This window comes from Pleurodeles waltl, chromosome 2_2, assembly GCF_031143425.1.
Source record: "Pleurodeles waltl isolate 20211129_DDA chromosome 2_2, aPleWal1.hap1.20221129, whole genome shotgun sequence".
NCBI lineage: Eukaryota > Metazoa > Chordata > Amphibia > Caudata > Salamandridae > Pleurodeles > Pleurodeles waltl.
In genome coordinates, this window is record NC_090439.1 from 578,419,156 (window position 1) to 578,439,695 (window position 20,540).

Sequence of the window (20,540 nt, forward strand, 5' to 3'; positions counted from 1 at the left end):
TGCCCCCAGTTTAAAGGCACAACCGGGTATAAGTACTGGACCCGCAAACTCCACCAACTCAGTACACTTGTGAACCCGAGGACATTCTGCCATGGAGGAGGACTGTTGTACAGCTAAATGAACTGTCACTCTGCTGAACTCCTCTGCCTGCCCTGCTGCCCTCCTTGCCTGGAAGTGAGAAGGACTGGGCCTGCATCTATGCATCCCCAGAACCAAAGTGACTTCAAGGACTTGCTGGCTTGGCTCCTGCTCTTTAGTCTCGGGGACAACTATTTCACTCACCGCTGCTACAGCTTCTGGACTCTGCCATCTGTGAGTCCTGTCCTGCCAAGTGGTGCAATCCACTCCAGGGCCCTCCGAAGTGGGTTCTGCAGCTGTATTCTACAAAAATCCACACATCACCATCACTGCGCCGATTAGAACCACCGCATCGCCCATCGACTCACCTCTGATGAGTATGAGGAGGTTGCATCACTGATTGCAAGGCTCAGGATCGAAACATCACCATCAGCCCTGGCTCATCACCTTTATATCACCGGCTGCATAGCTCAACAATGCATTGCCTTTATTGCAAAGGTTTGATGCAGGGCCACTGCTGGAGAATCGCAGACTGCGCAGTTTGACGATGCATCCGCTGACTGCACAGATCGGAGCCGACAGAGCTTTTACATTGTCTCCTCTGCTCCTCACATCAGATCCTAGATGTCGATGAAACCCTCCACACAAGGTACTGTTTAAGCTGTACAAGGTCAGTACCTGCAGCCGGCCTGCGCTCCATCCCAGTGAACCTGAACTTTGGATCTGCCTCAGTCTAGTGTGACCAGGTAGCTCTGTTCGTGCTTTAAGTTTCTAAGCGCTACAATTGCAGGTATTCTTTAAAAACTCATCTTCTACTTCTTGAATCTTTGTCATTTTGTCTTATTCATGTAACAAGCTACTAGTGGGTGAGCATAGGTTAGTTTATGGTGTGGATCTGACTTACCCTAACTACGGGTGTGGTCCCTGCTTGGACAGGATGCATACAACTGCCAGCCAAAAAGCAAAATTTCGAGCAGTGAAACACTGGTAATTGCTGTGACCCTTTGACGCCATTTGCTGTACTGTTTCATGCATCATGTGTCCATACAGGCACTTCTTCCATGTTGCACATTGTCTGCCCTCTTGTTCAGTCTGGAAGAGATGGTTCCAAAGATTGCTGCTAATCAAAACAACATGTGAACAGCCTCCTATGCAATCACACTGTGAAGCTTTAAAAAAATACCTAAACACAATGATCGGTTCTCAGGATTCTGCGGCTATGAGGGGTACACATCTAAAGAAACTCGGCCCCATGTACTAAGACACTACAGGAGACTCTCAGCTTTGCTGCAGATTCATGCCATGGTTTATTATGAATACAGTTCACCCTTCCACACCATGCTCACACCGAGATGCATCACTTGGGTTCTGGGAAACAAATTCTGCACTACATCCATCTATCCCTACATACACCCAGGTGCTAGCCTTGCATACAAGTGTTACTCTAAGTATACCCAAACACCAGTACAGGACAGGTAGAGATGCTGTACGAGGAAATTGTGTTAATATGTGCTGTATTTTAGCAGACCACATCTTAAAGCGTTCAGTCTCAGGACTCCATTTTCCTCTTGTGTTTTCCTCGCAGGGCAAACTCAGCATTCATTGGAGATTGAATAGGCACAGACATATTCATTCATTCCCCTCTTTGAAATGATCATCTTTTATACCATTGTATACATGTGAGTGCTTATATGGCACAAAGTAGGGAAACAGCAGGGCTGAACAGAAGGGCTAGAACTACGGTGCACTGAGAAAGGTGATGGGTAACAGATGGTAGATGATGCACTGCGTCTTAAGTGTGATCCAGCTTTCTAGGGACAACGGTCACTCACTGGCTAACAGGCATTGAATGGTCCTCTAAATGCATTATGGAAGATGTTATACTAGATATTCCTTACAGTATTCAAGCGCAGAGTGTGCTGAAAGCCTCTGCAGATGGGTTTCATTTTTGTGTGCTTATTAGAGGCAAAGCCTTCAAAAAATGATGCAGGCCTGAAAGGGAAAACAGTTAAGTCCCTTCAGTGCTGAGAAGACTCTTGGCCTTTTCACTGTGATTATACATATGTACTGTTTTTCAGGTATTTACCTTCAGTGTAATGTGACATATTTACCAGCTCTTTCCTACCCCCCGTTCTCCAATGGCCAGAGTCTGAAAATGTAAAAAACATACTGTCAGTTTAAAAGCTATGTTTGAGTGAATATTTTCATCTTTCTGGGATTCAAAAAGGTTTCTAAGAATACTGCAAGAAAATGTTTGTGCATTTCCAGTTGGTGACTAATTGTACATAGTGTACCACAGTGAATGTGAAAATTGATTTGCTTTAGTTCAGTTTCACCCCCCCTTTATTTATTTTTACAGGGACAACATTTTTCACACTGAAAAATGTTTCCTTGCAATCCCTACCATTTTAATTCCTATGCTGGAACAGATTAAATAGTTTACTTTACAGAATTAAATTTCTTGGTGTTGTGAGTTTGTGGGTGTAAACAAATCTTTCCAGAGGAATCCCAAACTAGAATGCATGCTCAATACTTTGGGAGGATAATACATCGATTTGAAAAGCAAAAGTGAATTTTAATTCATAAATCAATTTCCAGGTATAAAGTGAATTTCAAATAATTCAGGTTTCACAGACAGCACACAGTTTCCTCTATGCAGGGTTGTAAGAAGAATCAATTCTATAAATTAAATGATGGAAAACAGTTATTCTTTATGTTTCATATTTCCACGTCTTAGCATGAATTACATAGAGACCTTCATAGCTTGTAGCCTAGGAGGACCTCCATTAGGCATATAGAACTGAAAAACCACACTAATACTGGCTTTTCTACACGAAATAAAATAAATGACTAACCATAGTTTTGAAATGAATTCACTTAATCAGACTAATTGACAATACACCGCCGTTTTAGAGCAATTATATATATATTTTTTACTTTTAATATCAATTATACTCACAACATAGTGCAATAGACCTATATTCAGTGTAATGTCAATATGCGTTATCAACTATAGATTATGTTACATTCTGAATCACATGCGGACAGTGTCACAGTTCACAATGCCCTATGCATGCCATATTAGCCCTTATTACAGTGGAAACTTATTTTATATTATTAGCTCCATTACTGCAATATTGTGTGAATATTTCCGACAATATATTTTGAACAAATGATGTTTAGGTCACAATATTCTGGTAACATACTCTCATGGTCTTCCCACCACCAAAAGGCCATTCCCTGCATGTCATTAATGGAGGCCATGCCCTCCAAAACAACTATTCCCTACGGTGGGCATGCAAGCAACATTTATTTAACTCATCTTGGGTCATATGTGCCAAAACTAGATGTTCACCAAAGATATGATTTTTGATAAATATATCTGCCCCAAAGATTGTTTCTCTAGTTATCTCGTAAGAAAACAGATCTAGAGCAGGCCTTCACCAAAGGAAAGAACTGCTGTACTAAAATAGCATTTTAGAACCTTCTTAGTGTCGAAACAAGCTAACTGCATATTTACCATGTCTCAGATTCATACATTATGCATCCAGTCCTTTTGCGGACCAAGGCACTACTTGGCGGAAAGATACTGAATATTCAAGGTAGCATTTTCAACACATCACAAGGCATTCATTTGACGTACTGGCCACAGCTTTTAGCAACAGAAGTTCAAGGTTACATGAGAAGTACTGAAACCATGCTATCAAAATACCTGATGTCAGCTGCAGTATTCATTTATACCACCCACATCGGTCTTATGCCATTGGGGCAATTTCTGAACTACATTACTATAGGCATTATATAGGCTTATTGCTAGTTATAATCTTTTCGTTTAGGCAACCTCCCCATGCTCACAATAAAACATAGCAATACATCCAGTAAAAATGACACCACTCAGAAAGAAACATACACACCGCAACAGTTTAAGTAAGGTTAATAGACGTTTTTATCAAGTTTAACCATAGTTGATATCAAGTAGGTAATGTGCAACAGATTAATCACTATTTGATATTAGTAGGCAGTACAGTCTGCAAGCAGGAATTTTGTATTTGGGAGACCAAAGGTTTAAGTAATTTTTCTGCACGAATAGTAATCTCCTACGTTTCAATGGGGTAGTTTTGTAATAGCCAACTTTGATTCTACTCTCTTTAAATTAGTTCCAAGCTGTAACCCGACTTGAAAGTAATTTAAAAAGAGTAGTTCACTATAAATGCTTAGTTGCTTATCAAGCAGACGAATACTTATCCCACAATCTTAATTTTTAAATCTGGTTCCACCGATATTGGGCCTCCTTTGACGACTGTGTGAAAAGCATGTGAAGTACTATTTGCTAATAAGCTAGGCATGGGTAAGAGGTGCTCACAAGAAGGAAGCAGATGGCTATAGTTTTCCAGAGCATGTAAAAACAGCATTAGGTAATGCCTGGTCTGTGTACCTACTTTCCACTTTTGAAATCATGGCAGGGTAGAGATAAATGCACGTCCACGCTAAAAGGAGGATTCCCATCTGAGTTAGACACTACTTAGTGCAACATCCAAAAAAAGTCCAGCACTTTGCAGTTGCTTTATCAGCCCTTAATGCAAGCAATTAATTTCAGACCTTGCACACATCATTTGGAGGGGTACAAATAGTATTCACACTTCGAATAAACGTAGCCAGATTTTTTTTATATTCCTCAAAATTAACACAAAACATACGCATATATGAAAGTAGAAACTGAGTATATGCCTCATCACTCGTCATTAGTGATCTCAAACATTTTGAACATTATTAAATGAAGACTGGTCGCTTTTTATTTCAATCCCAATGCATGCTAATGCCCCTATTCATGACTATTTGTTGCGTCTATTGTATGGACCTAAGCTCATGGTGGGTTGGGAGGAACGACTCTTACTTGAAAGGCAGGGCACAATTATGTAGTTCCTACACATTTACCACCTCAAATGAATCTCAAAATCCACTGTAGCTCGCTCCAGGAAAAGAGGTCAGTGTCTCAACCCTCCAAATGCACATTTCAATAAGGGCTTCTTTATCCTTAGCATGACCAAGAAATTGCCTCATTTAAAATGTAAGTGAGCTGTGTGCTCTATGGAGCTAAACACTGGATTGGTAGACCCTATGTTCAGGGTATCTGTCAGGACTTAATCTATATTGCTACTACTTTTGTACATCAAGCAGGTGTCTCCAGAGCATGTGTGGGAAACTACACTGCATGATGTGTTAAGCTTGAGGCTGGTATAACAATATATTATTGTATGCACAGTGTGTACATTCCTCAGTTCACAATAATAGTTACAGGTCAATATCTGTGCGAGGCTCTTCTAATTAAATTTACATATAACACTTGGTACCCTCAAAAAGGTTCTGAAAATTTGCTGCTTTCATCAGTATTCAGAATGGCGACCACTACAAAATGCAACTGTGGGGAATTTTTTCCAGTTGCTCCTACCCAACAGTTGTCTAATTACACTTTATGTACCATTCAGATTAACTTTAATTTAGACAGTCATATACCTCGGCACAATTCTAAGAATGTCTTAATCGTTCAATGACTCAGGAGGAGTAACTTTCTGAAGTGCTCAGTCTTGATTATTTGTGACCAGTCTTTGTCCTTTGGTGAGTTTATTCTCATGGATATCCACTGCGTGTGGCTTACCAACTTCACAAATTCCTTTGCTATATGAATGACATCACATTATAGACAGACGGGCATGCCACCATGTTCCTTTTCAGGCTATAATTTAATTCCACAAATCTATTTTTCATATCTTGTACAGAAATCTGGGTTGGAATTCCCTCACGCTGGATCGGCCATATTTTCTGGTGTAGTGTCCTCTATTCCCCAATGTGTTCTGCACGAGTTTGGGGTGGATCTACTGGCATCCCTTTTTATGCAAGATACTCAACTGTGATTGGCTATATTTTATCAATTGCTTTTACAAATCTTCAGCATTTTATATAAGTGTCAGCTTCATTTAGAATATTGCACCCACTTTAAGGCCTTGTCTGATATTTTTATACTCATTTAACCCCTTCGCTGCCAGGCCTTTTACCCCTCCTGTGCCAAGCCTTTTTTTTTGCTATTTGGGATAGTTCGCACTTAGGCCCCCATAACATTTGTCCACATAAGCTGTCCACGCCAAATTTGCATCCTTCCCCCCCCCCCCCCAACATCCTGGAGTGTCTAAAAGTAGTTTGGGGATTCCCCTGACTGGGATCGAGAAATTAGCCAAAATACAGCTAAAATTTGGAGTTTTGGGGAAAAATGAGAAGAAATTGCTGCAGAAGAAAGCATCTGGTTATTTCCCTGCAAATGGCATCAGCAACGGGTTTGCAGTGCTAAAACCACCATCTTCCCAGCTTTCACGAACAGGCAGACTAGAATCAGAAAAACATGTTTTTCACAGTTTTTGCATTTTACTGGAATATACTCAATTTTTCCTATTTTATATGGTTTCAACGTTCTTCCAGTTATGTATGAAAACAGTCTCCCTTGTGTGGGTGCCCAAAACAGTGTCAGCCTGAAAACATTTAAAAACTGCACTTATCAACTTGCTGTGATATCCTCTCAATCTCTACATGTTTTGGCCTTTCCCTGTTGCAGACACTTGGCCCACCCACACAAGTGAGGCATCAGTATACTCATGAGACCAAGAGGAATACTGGGTGTTAGGAAATTTGTGTTGGCCTGGGGACCCCAGAGAGAAATGGGAGAAAAACATTTTTTGTTTAGCTTAATTTGAGGTTTCAGAGAGCCCTGAACAGGCCCCTGCCGGGCCCTGGGCTGGGCGCTCCCTTCCTCCAGCCTGCCGTAATCCCAAGCGGCCTGTAAGTCTGCTCGGCCCAGGGAAGCTTCCCATTCCAGTTTGAGCTCAGGGTCCCCAGCTAGACCCTTGGCAAGGGCTTTGGAAGGCCCAAGGGTAGGAGCCCCCGTCCTAGGCTTTAAGCTCCGACCCGCCATGTGGCAAGGCGCCTGGAACAGGGTCTGCGGAGGCCTCCCCTGCGTGGCTGTGTTCAGAGAGCCCCATCCAGGCCTAGGCACCTGCCAAGGGCTCCGGCAGGCCCAAGGGTAGGAACCCCCATCCTAGGCTTTGAGCTCCGACCCCGCCATGTGGCAAGGCACCTGGAACAGGGTCTGGGGAGGCCTCCCCTGCATGGCTGTGTTCAGAGAGCCCCAGCCAGTCCCTTGGGCCCCTGCCCAGATCTGGGACGGGTGGTCCCTTCCTCCAGCCTGCCGCACCTAGAGGGGCACAGGCCTGGGAGTCCACTGGGCCCAGGGAAGCTTCCCTTGCCAGTTTGGGTTCAGGGGACCCGGCCAAGCCCCCACCGGGCCATGGGGCAGGCACTCCCTTCCTCCAGCCTGCCGTAAACCAAGGGGCCTAACCCTGGGAATCCACAGGGCCAAGGAAGGCTTGGCCTGCCAGTTTGGTTCCAAGGGCCCCGGCGGGCCAATGGGGTGGGAGCCCCCAATCCTGGGCTTCGCTTTCTGGCCCACCGGGTGGCAAGGCACTTGGGGCAGCGTCTGTGGAGGACTCCCATGCATGGCTGTGTTCAGAGAGCTTAAACTGGGCCCCAGGCCTCTGCCTGGCCCTGTGGCGGTTGCTCCCTTCCTCCAGTCTGCCACAACCTGACGACCTTGGGCCTGGCTGTCCACCAGGGTTGGGGAGGCTTCCTCTGCCAGTTTGTGTAAGTACACACAGCTGGTACACTGAAACTGCGCATAGCTCATTAAATCAGTTATGGTTGGTCGCACCATCTGTTACTTAGATAACTGTGGTAATCCTATAACTAATACATGCCGATGAACGCTAACCTACCATGATTTCTGCATTTATTAGAACACGACCCAGTGATGGCGACTATACATTTGGATGTCTACCCTATCAACTTTTGATGGTACTTTCTGTGCCTACCATGTCGACCACGGGTAACGGGGAATCTGGGTTCGATTCTGGAGAGGGAGCCTGAGAAACAGCTACCACATCAAAGGAAGGCAGCTGGTGTGCAAATTACCCACTCCCGACTCGGGGAGGTAGTGATGAAAAATAACAATACAGGACTATTGTTGATAGTAATTGGAATGAGTAAACTTTAATACTTTAACAAAGATTCATTGGAGGGCAAGTCTGGTGCCAACAGCAGCGGTAATTCCAGCTCCAATAGCATATATTAAAGTTGCTGCAGTTAAAAAGCTTGTAGTTGGATCCTAGGATCGAGCTAGTAGTCAGACGTGCAGTGAGCTACTGCCTGTCCCAGCCCTTGCCTCTCAGCACCTCCTTGATGCTCTTGACAGTGCCCTGGGGGTCTGAAGCATTTACTTAAAAAAAAATTAGAGTGTTCAAAGCAGGCCGGTTGCCTGAGTTCAGCTAGGAATAATGGAATAGGACTCTGGTTCTATTTTGTTGGTTTTCGGAATTGTGGCCATGATTAAGAAGGACGGCTGGTGACATTCGTATTGTGCCGCTAGAGGTGAAATCCTTGGACCAGCGCAAGAGGAACCAAAGCAAAAGCATTTGCCAAGAATACTTTCATTAATCAAGAACGAAAGTCAGAGGTTCGAAGACTATCAGATACCGTTGCAGTTCTGACCATAAACGATGCCAACCAGCGATCCAGTGGTGTTATTCCCATGACCCACCAAGCAGCTTCTAGGAAACCAAAGTCTTTCGGTTCCAAGGGAAGTATGGTTGCAAAGCTGAAACTTAAAGGATTTGATGGAAGGGTACCATCAGGAGTGGACCCTGTGGCTTAATTTGACTCAACACAGGAAACTTTACCTGGCCCAACACTGAAAGGATTGGCAGATTGATAGCTCTTTCTCTAACCTGTGGGTGGTGGTGCATGGCCATTCTTAGTTGGTGGAGCTATTTGTCTGGTTAATTCCGATAACGAACGAGACTCCCCCATGCTAACTAGTTACGTGACCCTCATCACTTCTTAGAGGGACAAGTGGCATTGAGCCACACAATATAGAGCAATAACAGGTCTGTGTTGCCCTTAGATGTCTTGGGCTGCACGTGTGCTAAACTGAACAGATCAGCATGTGTCTACCCTTCGCCAACAGGTGTGGGTAACCCACTGAACCCTGTTCGTGATAAGGGTTGGGGATTGCAATTTGCCATGAACACGAATTCCCAGTAAGTGGGGGTCATAAGTTTGCGTTGATCAAGTCACTGTCCTTTGCCCATACCGCCCGTCGCTGCTAACAATTAGATGGTTTAGTAAGATCCTTGGATCGCCCCTGCCAGGGTCAGCAATAGCCCTGGTGGAGCACATAGAAGACGATCAAACTTGACTATCTTGAGGAAGTGAAAGTCATAACAAGGCTTCCGTAGGTGAACCTGTGGATGGATCACTAGTGGTGAAGCGGCTGAGAGACCGACGGCGCCAGCCCAAAGCCTTTGGCCGGCTCCAAGAACAGAATTCCAGTAGGCACAGGGTCTGGCCTTTCACTCGTGCTTCCTGGCTGACAGAGTGGACCGTGGCCACAGGGGTGCTTGGGAGAGGACTGGGCGTAGGGGGGACTCCTCCCCACCTGGGAGGATTTGCCCCTCTTATGCCAGGAGTGGCAAAACGGAAAGCCACTCCTGAGATGGAACCCATGCGCACTCAGCCCGACCCTGGGGGTGAAACCAAATTGAAGGCTGGGACCACCCCCTGAAAGCCCTGCTGCCTGGGCTCTCCCGCACCGGATTCCCAGCCTGCCTGTGTTTCGGGCAATTGAGGAGTGGCCCTTCTCAGGTGGCAGGGTGGCCTGGACGAGGAGGAGCTGGGGCCGCGAGGGAACCCTGCCTCCCCTCAGTGGGGGTATGCTGGAGGGGGTCTCTTCCCTTCCAGCGCCTCTGACCAGGGCAGCAGGGGTGGGCTATCCCCCAGCCCACTGGCACGGCTCAGGGCTGCTGCCTTAAGCTGGTGACTCAACATGCAGGGGTCGAGATCTGGTGGCAGATAGCTGGTGTGCAGGTGGGTGGACCCTCCCTTGTTGCCAGGTGCCGGCTAGCCCTGGTACCATGTGGCTGTGAAGACTCTTGTGGTCCCTGCTGGTCCTCTGGGAGGGACCAGCGGCAGTGGGGCTGCCTGGCAACAGAGCTGTTCTGGGAGCCTCCCCTTCCAGGGCCAAGCACCTGGTGATGTTCTTTGAATCATGGAGATCGACTTACAGAGGGGAAAGCCTGATGGGTTGCCCGGCCATCGTGCTGTGTGGTTGGCTAATAGGTGGTGCTGCCGTCCTTCCTCCACTCCTGCACACACAGGTGGGCAAACATTGAGAAAAGATGCCTGTGACTCTTGGCGGTGGATCACTCGACTCGTGTGTCGATGAATAATTCACCTAGTTGCGAGAATTAGTGTGAATTGCAGGACACTGATCATTGACACTTCGAGCGCACCTTGCGGCCACTGGTTCCTCCCAGGGCTACGCCTGTCTGAGGGTTGCTTGGTTGTCAATTGCCCTGGGGCTTTCCCACGGTGTGGCTAGGGCTGTCACAGGGCAGCTCTGTTCCCTTTGTCCAACCTCCAAGGTCTGCTGGCCGCAGGCTTCAATCAAGGAAAAAGGGTGTGCTGCCATGAAACCCTGTCCCCTGCAGCCCAGGGGATGGTGGTCCTGGCTTTCCCCACTGCTTCAGCATCTGACTATGACCTGAGATCAGGTGGGGCAACCTCCTGAATGTAAGCAGATGTGGACAGAAGGGGGCTGCCTCAATCGCCCTTAGTGCACCGTTGGGCACTGTGTTAAATCATTTGTAAATGACCTGATTCTGGGTCAGGGTTTCTTAAGTAGCAGAATAGCTACATTGCTGTGATCGAATGAGTCATCCTCTGAGCCAAGCTTTTGCCTCCGTCTGTGGGTGCCTGTTTCTCCCCCCCACCACCACACTTAGGAAGGGGGGGGGGGCTGGGGTGTGGTCCCTCTGCCGCCAGGCTTTTGGGGAGGGAGTGGGCTGCCTCCACCATGTGCCACCCGGCACGGGGGCCTCCCCCTCCTGCCCTGTGCCAACGGGTGCAGGGGCCACAATCCCTTTTAAGTCAGCAGGGTGACCAGATGGTCAGGGTGGGAATCCCCGGTCCACACAAGTCGCCGGGAGGCAAGCTACCCCTGGAAGGAGCCTCTCAGAGTGCACGGACGCTCTTGTCTTCGTCAGGCTGACTGCCATGCTGCCTGGGTCACTCTGGCTGCTGGGGTTATCCCAGGCCATCTGGTCACTGAGTCGTCCTGGGCCATCTGGTCGCTGGGCTAGTCAACCAGATGGCTGGTGAGCCGGGCCTGGTTAGGCCGCCGGGCTAACTCTGACTTTTGTCTCCACACAGGGTTCTGCAAACCCCCACTTCATTGGGGCTTAATCGTTTAGGAAAATGGGCAGGTCAGTGGGGAGATGGTGTGGGGCAGTCTGGGCTTAAGCCTCCTGGTCCCCCCATGCCTGGGCTCCAGGAAGGTGGAAGGCACCCACCCAAAGGCAGCACCCTGAGCCCACGGTATGGTGAAGGCAGTCACTACACAGGGCAGGGTGGCTGCAGACCGGAGAGGACTCTTGTGCTCCCCCAGCAGGTTTGGGCCTGAAGCAATGTCTAGCCCTGCATGAAGGTCTAGCATCCACCCTCCCCTTCCAGACGGGTGCTGAGCTGAAAGACGAGGCCGGGAGAGCTCTGAGAAGCCCCCCTCAGGCTCTATACCGGACAGCAGCTCTGCAGCTGAGGACGTAACCATTACGACCTAGGCACAGCAAGGGTTAAGGGGACAAAGTATTCCTTCTACACAGGGTTATGGAGCTCCAAGTAGCTTAAGGTTACAGGGTTTTTCCCTTGTATGGGAGTAAAGAAAAAAGAAAAAAAAAAAAAAAAACACTTCACATGGCTCAAAAAAGGTACATAAAACCCTTCTCAGTATCAGTGCGTGAGCCTTCAGTGTCTCCTGCCCATTTCCAGCCTCCCAGCACCTGTTTTAGTGACACTTGTTTCTTTGGTTCAAGTGGGCAAAGTCACTCCTATCCAGGGCTATGGAGCTCCAAGTCGGGTAAGATTTTGTTTTTTTCCCTTAGATGGAAGTGAACCAAAAAAACAAAACAAAAAAACCACAACCTCCACATGGGCCAAATTCCTTCCCAATGTCAGTTCTGAGTCTTCAGTGCCTCTGGCCTCTTCCTAGCCTCCCAGCACCAGCTTTAGTGATATGACATTTTGAGTTTTTCTGGTTCAAGGGGGGCAAAGTCACTCCTACTACCCAGGGCTATGGAGCTCCAAGTCAGGTAAGATTTCAGGTTTTCCCCTTAGATTGAAGTGAACAAAAAAAACACTCCACATGGTCCACAAGGTATACAAACTACTTCTCAATATCACACCACATATTTCCATAATGACTAGTTTCCAAAAAGATGTGACGGCAAGGTGTTCATTAGAGAGAGAGTATGCATGAATGGTAAAAAGTAAAGATAAACACCAAAACATTATTGCAAACCCACCCACTTGTCCATCTCAGGTATACTGGATGGACTTTGCATGAGTGTTAGTAAATGGTTCACAATAAATAACTTTATTCACCCATTACTTTATGAAATAAAATCCCTAAATATCATTGATAAATCAATCATTTACAAGTGGTTTTAGGTAAGTAAACCTAGTGGGAGCCACACAAAACACACCACATAATATTCCCTGCTCTGGTAACGTGGGCACACCGTGCTAGTGTCCACGTCATCAGATCGCCAGGGGGAGGGGCAGGCGTGGCAGCGGAAGGTATTCCTTTGCCATTCCCAGTGGGGGTCTGTGGGTGGCCCACAGAGGAAGCACCAGCGCTTTGCCTGTGGGTTGGTCCCAGGACGCAATAGTTATGTCCTTGGCACAGCAGCGCTGCAGCCAAAGATGTAACCATTGCTCCCTGGGCACAGAAGGTGTTAACGTATGCTTGCAGTAACGGATAGCAGTCCCTATCATGGCAAAATCCCTCTACCAGAACTTTTGTCTGTTAATGAAATGTTCTGGTGTTCATACACTTGATATAACCCACAATCAATATTCTCAATAGCTTGCAGGAAAAAGCTATTTTTAAGTAGGTTTTGTTTGATTATTTGGCAAATTGTCAATCCGAAATCATCTTTCATTTCCTGGTTGGTGATCTGATTGAACAAGGAATAATCCATCTTTGGCACTTTGATTTGTATCTATGCTGAATGATCTTTGCCAAATGACTTTTCTCCTAAATATACACACACAATAAGTTACAAGGACAAATCATTCCATATATTGCATTTTTCAGTATAATAGTTTAAAGACCTTCTGTTAAATATGGACCCAGATTTCCATTAATCATCTGTCAGAGTTCGATTCCAAATTGAACAATTAGTACACCTGTGGCACTCAGCATGGTAGGAGATTCAATATTTGCATTAGGTTTTTCTAGTGGTATGTATGCTCACATTAGTTCATCTTTTAAAGTGTGGTGAGACCTGGCATTCTTGGTGTGGTTCCCCCTGACTTCTTGCCTTCAGACCTCTTGTTTTTGCAGACTTTGTTTTTGCAGACTTTGTTTTTGCTGACTTTGTTTTTGCTGGCCTTAGGACTCTGCGCACTTACCACTGCTAACCAGTGGTTAAAGTGCTCTTTTCCCTAAGCATGGTAACATTGGCTATACCCAATTGGCATATTTACATTTACTTGTAGGTCCCTAATAAAGGGGCACTACATGTGCCCAGGGCCTGTAAATGTAAGGGTACTAGTGGACTGTAACACTAATTGTGCTGCCCACTTAAGCCATACTTTAAAAAGGTCTCAAGCCTGCCATTGTAGAGCCTGAGTATTCAGCTTACCCAGCTATTTCTACCTGCCAAAATAAACCTTTTTCCAGGCCCAAACCTTTTTGATACAGGTCCCCCCTTTTGACTGCTGGGTAACAGTGGTCAAGGAAAAGTAGCTGAGCTGCAGGGAGGAGCAGTAAGGCGCCTCTGGGTTCTGGTGCTGCTGGAGTTGCTGAATGCCGGCCATGGTGTTTGGACAGCGTTTTGAGCTGAAGTATTGCAGCGGTAATCCTTGGTTGGTTGGTGATGGTGGACGAACACCTGGAATTTAGCCCCAAGCCTGTGCTGTCCCAGGCTAAAGTTCATCACACAACCAGCACTGAGGTAGTCTTGAAGCAGCCCAAAGTAATATACTGAAACGACCTGTAGACTTCCTGGTGATGCCAAATCAGCCACATCAGCCTACGCCTGTCCCGCCCAGCCTATGGAGCTTACCTGGTTCCACCAAGGAGAGCTGTGAGGACGAAAGGATGCGAGATAAGCAGGAGGTGCAGACACTCGGCTGGAGTCCACCTTTAGGGGAGACCTCGCCATGAGCAAGAGCATGTGGGTAGTGGAGGCAGCTGCGCTAGGCCGCAGTGCACTTGTTGCCCCGTGGCTCTCCTCTCTGCTCCTTTATTCCTTTTATGCTGCCACTAACCTTCAAAGGAGGCTCATTCTATTACACTTCTTCCACAACTAGCCTCTTAAAGGAAATCCTCCTCAAACGAAACTTGGTCTTGACCCCCTTCTTCTTTGAAGGAGTTGAAAGAAGCTGTCCACGAATCCACACCATCACAACATTATAGTATCACAACATAAAATATCTTGGAGCAGTGGATGAGCCTGCCAGAGTTTTTCCTTAACATATCTTGAGATTTGACCAGTAGGGGGATACTGCCCCACCTCTTAGGGGGAGGAAGCGGCTATTTTCTCCTAAATAGAAGAAGCAGGATGGGGGCTCATATAAATGTAAGGGTAATAACTTCAAATAAATTGAGATCTGGTCTACTGCTAATAGGGGAGGGCCTGCCCAAAAACTGAATCAAATCTTTTGCGTAATAGGGCTCCTTTGATTGCTGCATTAAAAAGCAAGAATCAAATGTTTTCCCTTTGGGAAACAAAAATCGCTGAATAAAGTCAACATGGGACCCCCCCGTTCCCCCATTTCCCCAAAGGCCTCTACAGCCTCCCAGGTCAAAAGGGCAGTTGTTGAACTCCCAGGCTAGTTCCTTAGCAGAGGGCCCTTCTCACACAACCTCTAGCTCAGCGAGGAGGACAAATGGATTGGTGGCAGTCATCTTAACAGGTCAGCCTTCTCACATCTTTTCTTTGAATCCAGCAACAATGCCATTTGTGAACAAAAGTGTGAAGAAGGCTCCAGTGGATCCACCTCCCTCTGAAGCTAAAATACAAATAGGTGATTCCTCTTCATTAGATTTCGTCCCACTCTTCGACTCTGCTATAGTTATGTGCAGACCTGCCTTCCTTGCCAGATTTTTTGGACAGATTCTCTAAGTCTAATTCAGAGTAGAGACATTAAACTGGTGTCTTTCTCTTATGGTGGGAGGGCCCAAATCAAGGGTATCATTTTATTCTAAAATTGTGAAAATGATTTTACAAAACTGTGAAAGCCTGCAATGCAGAGGTATTGATACTTCATATGGCAGAGGGGGCAGGTTGCAAGTATGAACCATTTTCAGGGCAGTGAATGGGATAAAGGGGGAATCCTTCACTTTGCCCTGGAGGGAGTGATCTGACTGCTGTCCCTCAGGGTTTGCAAATACACCTTGAAAAGGACAACAGACAAGTGTCTAGAGGGATGTTTCACAAAGCTCCGACCTAAGTATTTATGAAGATACACAAAGCTGGAATTGGCTGCCAGGGGTTCTAAACAGTGCTTGTAGCTTCATAATTAGCAATGAGTTAAAGGCTGTCTCCTGGAATGCAGCTGGACTAAAGAATAACAAATGTCAATTTGTAAGCTCTATAAAACCAGATGTGACCTGCCTCTAGGAGACCTGGTGTGATGGGGATTTTCACTGTGTATACTATTTTACCCTGGACTGCAAATCTATGCCATCAAGGAGGGATCATGCAAGAGGGGAGGTAGCAATTCTTCTTTCTAACACATTTAAATGTAAATATGATTGTTCTAGAGATTCCTCCGATTTATTCTTGGCCCCGTCTCAACCTAGTGGGGAGCACGGCACGCCTCCTCTCATATTGGTAAATGCTTACATTCCACCCGATTCATCGTACGATGGACTAGTGCAGAAGGTTTCATTACTAATATGAAAATACTTGGATAAGGATTTGGTCCCTCCATGTAATCCTAGTAGGGGATCTCAACTGTAAAATATCTAGCCATGCATTAAAATAATTCTGAGATGCCAAAAAGAGGAGGCCTTGCGAATCCCACCCCATTGTTTTTCCTTCAAAGATAACAGAAGAGAGTTGCTACTATTTGATCTTCTGAAAAATGACTCATTGTAAACTGGAGATTTCTCTCGGATTCCCCTGCACATTATACACTTAATTCCCTAAGGGAAGGTGGGATCCCTGACTATGTGGTAGTTGGTTACTCTTTCTTCTATTTATTGGGTGACTTAAAAGTCACTGAACTCCCTGTTAGGCCTGTCAGCTCTTGGCATGGTTTCCCCTGTCTTTTAGCTTCTGACCTCCGTATTTGGTCCTATACTGGATTACTTTTTTAGCTTTAGTACTCTTGCACTTTAGCACTAGTCAGCAGTGGTAAAGTGCCAGTACTCCATGCCTAAACTGTATTGGTTTATCCATGATTGGTATATTTGATTTACATATACAAGTCCCTAGTAAAGTACACCATGTGCACCCAGGACCTGTAAAATAAATACTACCAGTGGGCCTGCAGCACTGATGGTGTCACCCATGTGAGCAGCCCTCTAAACATGTCCCAGACCTTCCAATGCAATGTCTGTATGAGAAGCTTTAAACTGTCATTTTGACTTGGCAAGTGCACCCACTTGCCAGGCCCAGACCTTCCCTTATATCTACATATAAATCACCCCTAAAGTAGAAGGAGTGCAGTGTATTTAAAAGTTAGGACATGTACTGGTGTGCTTTACATGTCCTGACAGTGTTACGCAGCTAAACTCTGTTTTCACTATTGCAAGCCCTTTCTCTCCCATAGGCTAATATGGGGATTGCCTTAAAATATCCTTCAAGTGTAACTTCCCAATCGGAGCAGAGAGAGATTTGGAGTTTGGGGTCTCTGAACGCATTATGCAAAAATACATGTTTTGGTGAAGTTGGTTTTTGAACTATGAGTATGAAAATGCCACTTTTAGAAAGTGGGCCTTTTCTTGCTTAACAATTTTGTGCCTCGGCTTGTCTGCTTAATCCACATCTGGGTCAGGATGGCAGTTGGGTTGTTTTGTATTCACTCTAGACAATCGAACAAAAGGATCAGAGGTGTGTCCTGCATATTCTGATGGCCCATCACAAGGCTGATGGGTCTTCCTGAGACAGAGTGGTGGGAGGACCTGACACTTGGACCTGAATATGGCTGTGCCTGTCCTTACACAAAGCAGTCTCCAACCCCCTGGAGTGTCTGGGGCCAGGACAGGGAACAGCAGCGTCTTGTGCATTACAAAGACTTATCTTTGAGGTTTGCCTACTTCAAAGACAGAAATAGGCGTAAATATTAGACCTCTGACACCACAGTTAGAATCTTTCTGGACTGAGGATATTCTGCCAGGAAGAAGAGTTGGATGCTGTAGGAGGGACTGCCACTCTGCATGTTGCTTTGTTGTGCTGGCATGCTGCTTCTGTCCTAGGAGTGAAATGACTGCACTTTCTACATCCTACTTCCAAAGGTTCTCCAAGGGATTAAACTGAGCTTGCCTCCAGTTAAGACGTTTCTGGGACTTCAAAGACTTCACCTGCCAGTGCCTGGTCTCTCTTACTGAAAGCTCAGATTTGTCAAGTGGTGTCAAATCAAGTTCCTGGGCCCTTGGGAGCAAGTTCTGTTACAAGGATGAGAATAGTGCATCGACTTCCACAACAACTTCGGAACCGGTGCTACTCTGACCACAAGTCGTTGCTTGCACTGGAGCCATAGTCCCCACAGAGTTCAACAACAGCGACCTACAATAGATGCCCGTTGATGCCGCAGCATCCCCCCAAAGTCTGCCACAGCATGAAGCCAGAGTGCTGTCACCAAAATCCGTGGAACCCGATTACACTGCAACACCTGCAGCCCTGTGGTGTGATTGTGACACCTCAAAGTTGATGCCTCGCATCTTGATCTGCTGGATTCATGGACCCCACCTTGTCATAGGGAATTGACACCTCACCAGCAACATTGCATCACCTCCTTTGCAACCATAAAGAACTGACATCTCACCTCTGCTGCCTAGCAGTAAGGAACCAATGCCTCACCTCCCCGGTGGCAGTAAGGAACAGATGTTGCACAGAGTCTATTGACTCCTTACCTACCTAACTCCACGCAGCATCTTTGTTTCCTCATTGTTTTACAAGGCACTGTAACTGGGGTCTGCACGACTCAGTGGCCAACCACACTCCCTCACTGGTGGCACCGGGCTATTGGAAGCTACTCCATCTCCGTTAAGCCATTTTAATAGCGTAGTTGGAACTATTGTATTTCTAAGCACTAAACTACATTTAATCTTTGAAAATTCTTAGCTTTACTGGTGAATGTTGCATTTTTGCGATTTTGGTCTTTATCTACTCAGATAATTATTAGCTACTTTTCTAAACGTGTGTGGGTGCACACGTGTGGGTGTAAATACTTTACACTTTGCCTCTGCGATAAGCCTAACTGCTCGTGCCAAACTACCAATTGATGAGCAGGGTTTATCTTACCTGCCTGACTCCCTGGCTGAAGTGAGGGTCCCGCACCTGGACAGGATGGGCACCACTGCCATTAGAGACCTCATTTCTAACACTCCCATTAGCAATCATAGTCTGTTGATGTTTTTCCTGCAAGTATGTATGTCTCATACAGACCTTGGGGTTTTGACAGAGTTATATCTAAATTTGATAAAAGAACAGGAAGGTTGTAGAGGGAACCACAGGATGATTGCCAAATTAAAAAGTGAATTACAATCTACTTTGGAAAAGCTAGATGTTTGGGGGGGTACTGAACTAGAAAATGTCTCGCTGTTTATGAAGCAGCATAAAGCAGGGGCAAACCGTAATCCAGCTAAGATTAGCTTTAGGCCAATTCTGCTCCCAATCCTCCCGCTAAACAGAGAAATAAATGTCCTAGTGAGGAAGCAATATGTGGTATTTTCCCTCTCTGGGTGGTGTCCTTATTAAAGAGAAGGAATAGGCTTAAAGCCCGCTTGAAAAGAGGGGAATGTGATCGGATATGGGTGGAATTGAGAGTGGCAGCTGCTAGTGGACAGACAAGAACCTTCTGGGCCATAGTAGTGAAGAGTTATGGGACAAGAGTTAGATCACTTCCTGTGTCTATTGAGGAAGCTAACTGGGTTGCCCTTATCTCTAATTTGCCTGCGGCAAATGCAGAGGAGAGTGGATACAACAATTTTAAAATCAGCACAAATACTCATGACCTTCCCTCTGTAAAACAAATCAAGCTAGCCATTCAAGGGATACGTTCCTCTGCTGAGATGGGGCCAGATGAAGTCCCTATTTCAGTTTTTAAACAAGAACCCTCCATATGGAGCAAAACTTTGTGCCCCATTTTTAATAACTCCCTCCTGGACAGGGAATATTATAGTCCCTCTCTGTAAGAAGGGAGACCGTAATCTGTCTGAGAACTATCGACAGATAACACTCTTAGATGCAGTGGGCAAAGTTTTTAGAAAATGCCTCCAGACCCAGATAAGTGAATGGGCAAAAGAGAATATAATTCCCATGGAGCAAATTAGGTTTAAGATAAATCATGGAACAATTGATAACCGTTTTCCTACAGCTAATTAATGAAAAATATGTAAGAATTGACAAGTGGGGCACTTTAAAAATAACAAAGGGCAAATACCGAGAAACATTGCTTCTGTCAACTTCTCGTTCTCGGGGGGAGGGTGCTCAAAGGTTGGAAATGAGCCTGAGAAGCAAGTTTGTCAATGGGCCTGGTGGGGTAGGGGGGTTGGTATGCTGGCTTGCCTTCTTAACGAGGAGTAAACAGAATTCTTTAAGGTGTTTAGGGAGAAAGATTCTAGCCAACAAAAACAAAATAGATCACTAATCTATAGAAACTTCCTATTTGCGGTCAATCAGCTACAAGTAGACTGGAGCTTGGTGCTTACACTAACAGTGACAACTAAAAGCTACCCTAAAGCAGACCACCTGGGTGCTAAGTTTCTGCTTAGATATGGAGGCATGTCAAAAAAAGAAAGTGCTCCCAAAATGTAACTATCATAATAAGTGCGACACCGTATATGAATTGGAATTTGCCCCATTGTGTGCAACGCTTTTGGATCATGCTAAGGTGAGGCCTCCTCCCGCTTAATCCCCTTAAGGCAAAATGGTATGGTTGTTCCCAAGACTAAACTATGCCACAATGGGGTTCAAGATCTAAATCAAGTCTTGTTTGTCTGCCCAGTGCTTTTATTACATCATTGCAAATGGCTGAGGCCTATTTTTCTGCAGTTGTCTACACGATCAGCCTCTGATGTACTTCTGCCACTTTTTGTGCCTCCTAATGAACTATTTTGTCACTGAGTTTTT

At 45.8% G+C, this 20,540-nt stretch overlaps 1 protein-coding gene and 1 pseudogene across 2 annotated transcripts in view; one reads left to right on the forward strand and one right to left on the reverse strand.

Annotated features, from left to right (window-relative positions):
- The window catches only part of LOC138282476 (maternal DNA replication licensing factor mcm3-like), a 315,678-nt gene that overhangs the window by 145,258 nt on the left and 149,880 nt on the right, over positions 1–20,540 (reverse strand). The window contains exon 8 of one of the 2 annotated variants that reach the window (XM_069220088.1): positions 2,165–2,227. The exons of the other annotated variant lie outside the window; for it this stretch is intronic. Within the exon in view, the coding sequence (XP_069076189.1) occupies positions 2,165–2,227 (63 nt within the window). The remainder of the gene's footprint in view (positions 1–2,164; positions 2,228–20,540) is intronic. 2 annotated transcript variants of the gene reach the window in all.
- Positions 10,361–10,512, forward strand: LOC138283131 (5.8S ribosomal RNA; annotated as a pseudogene).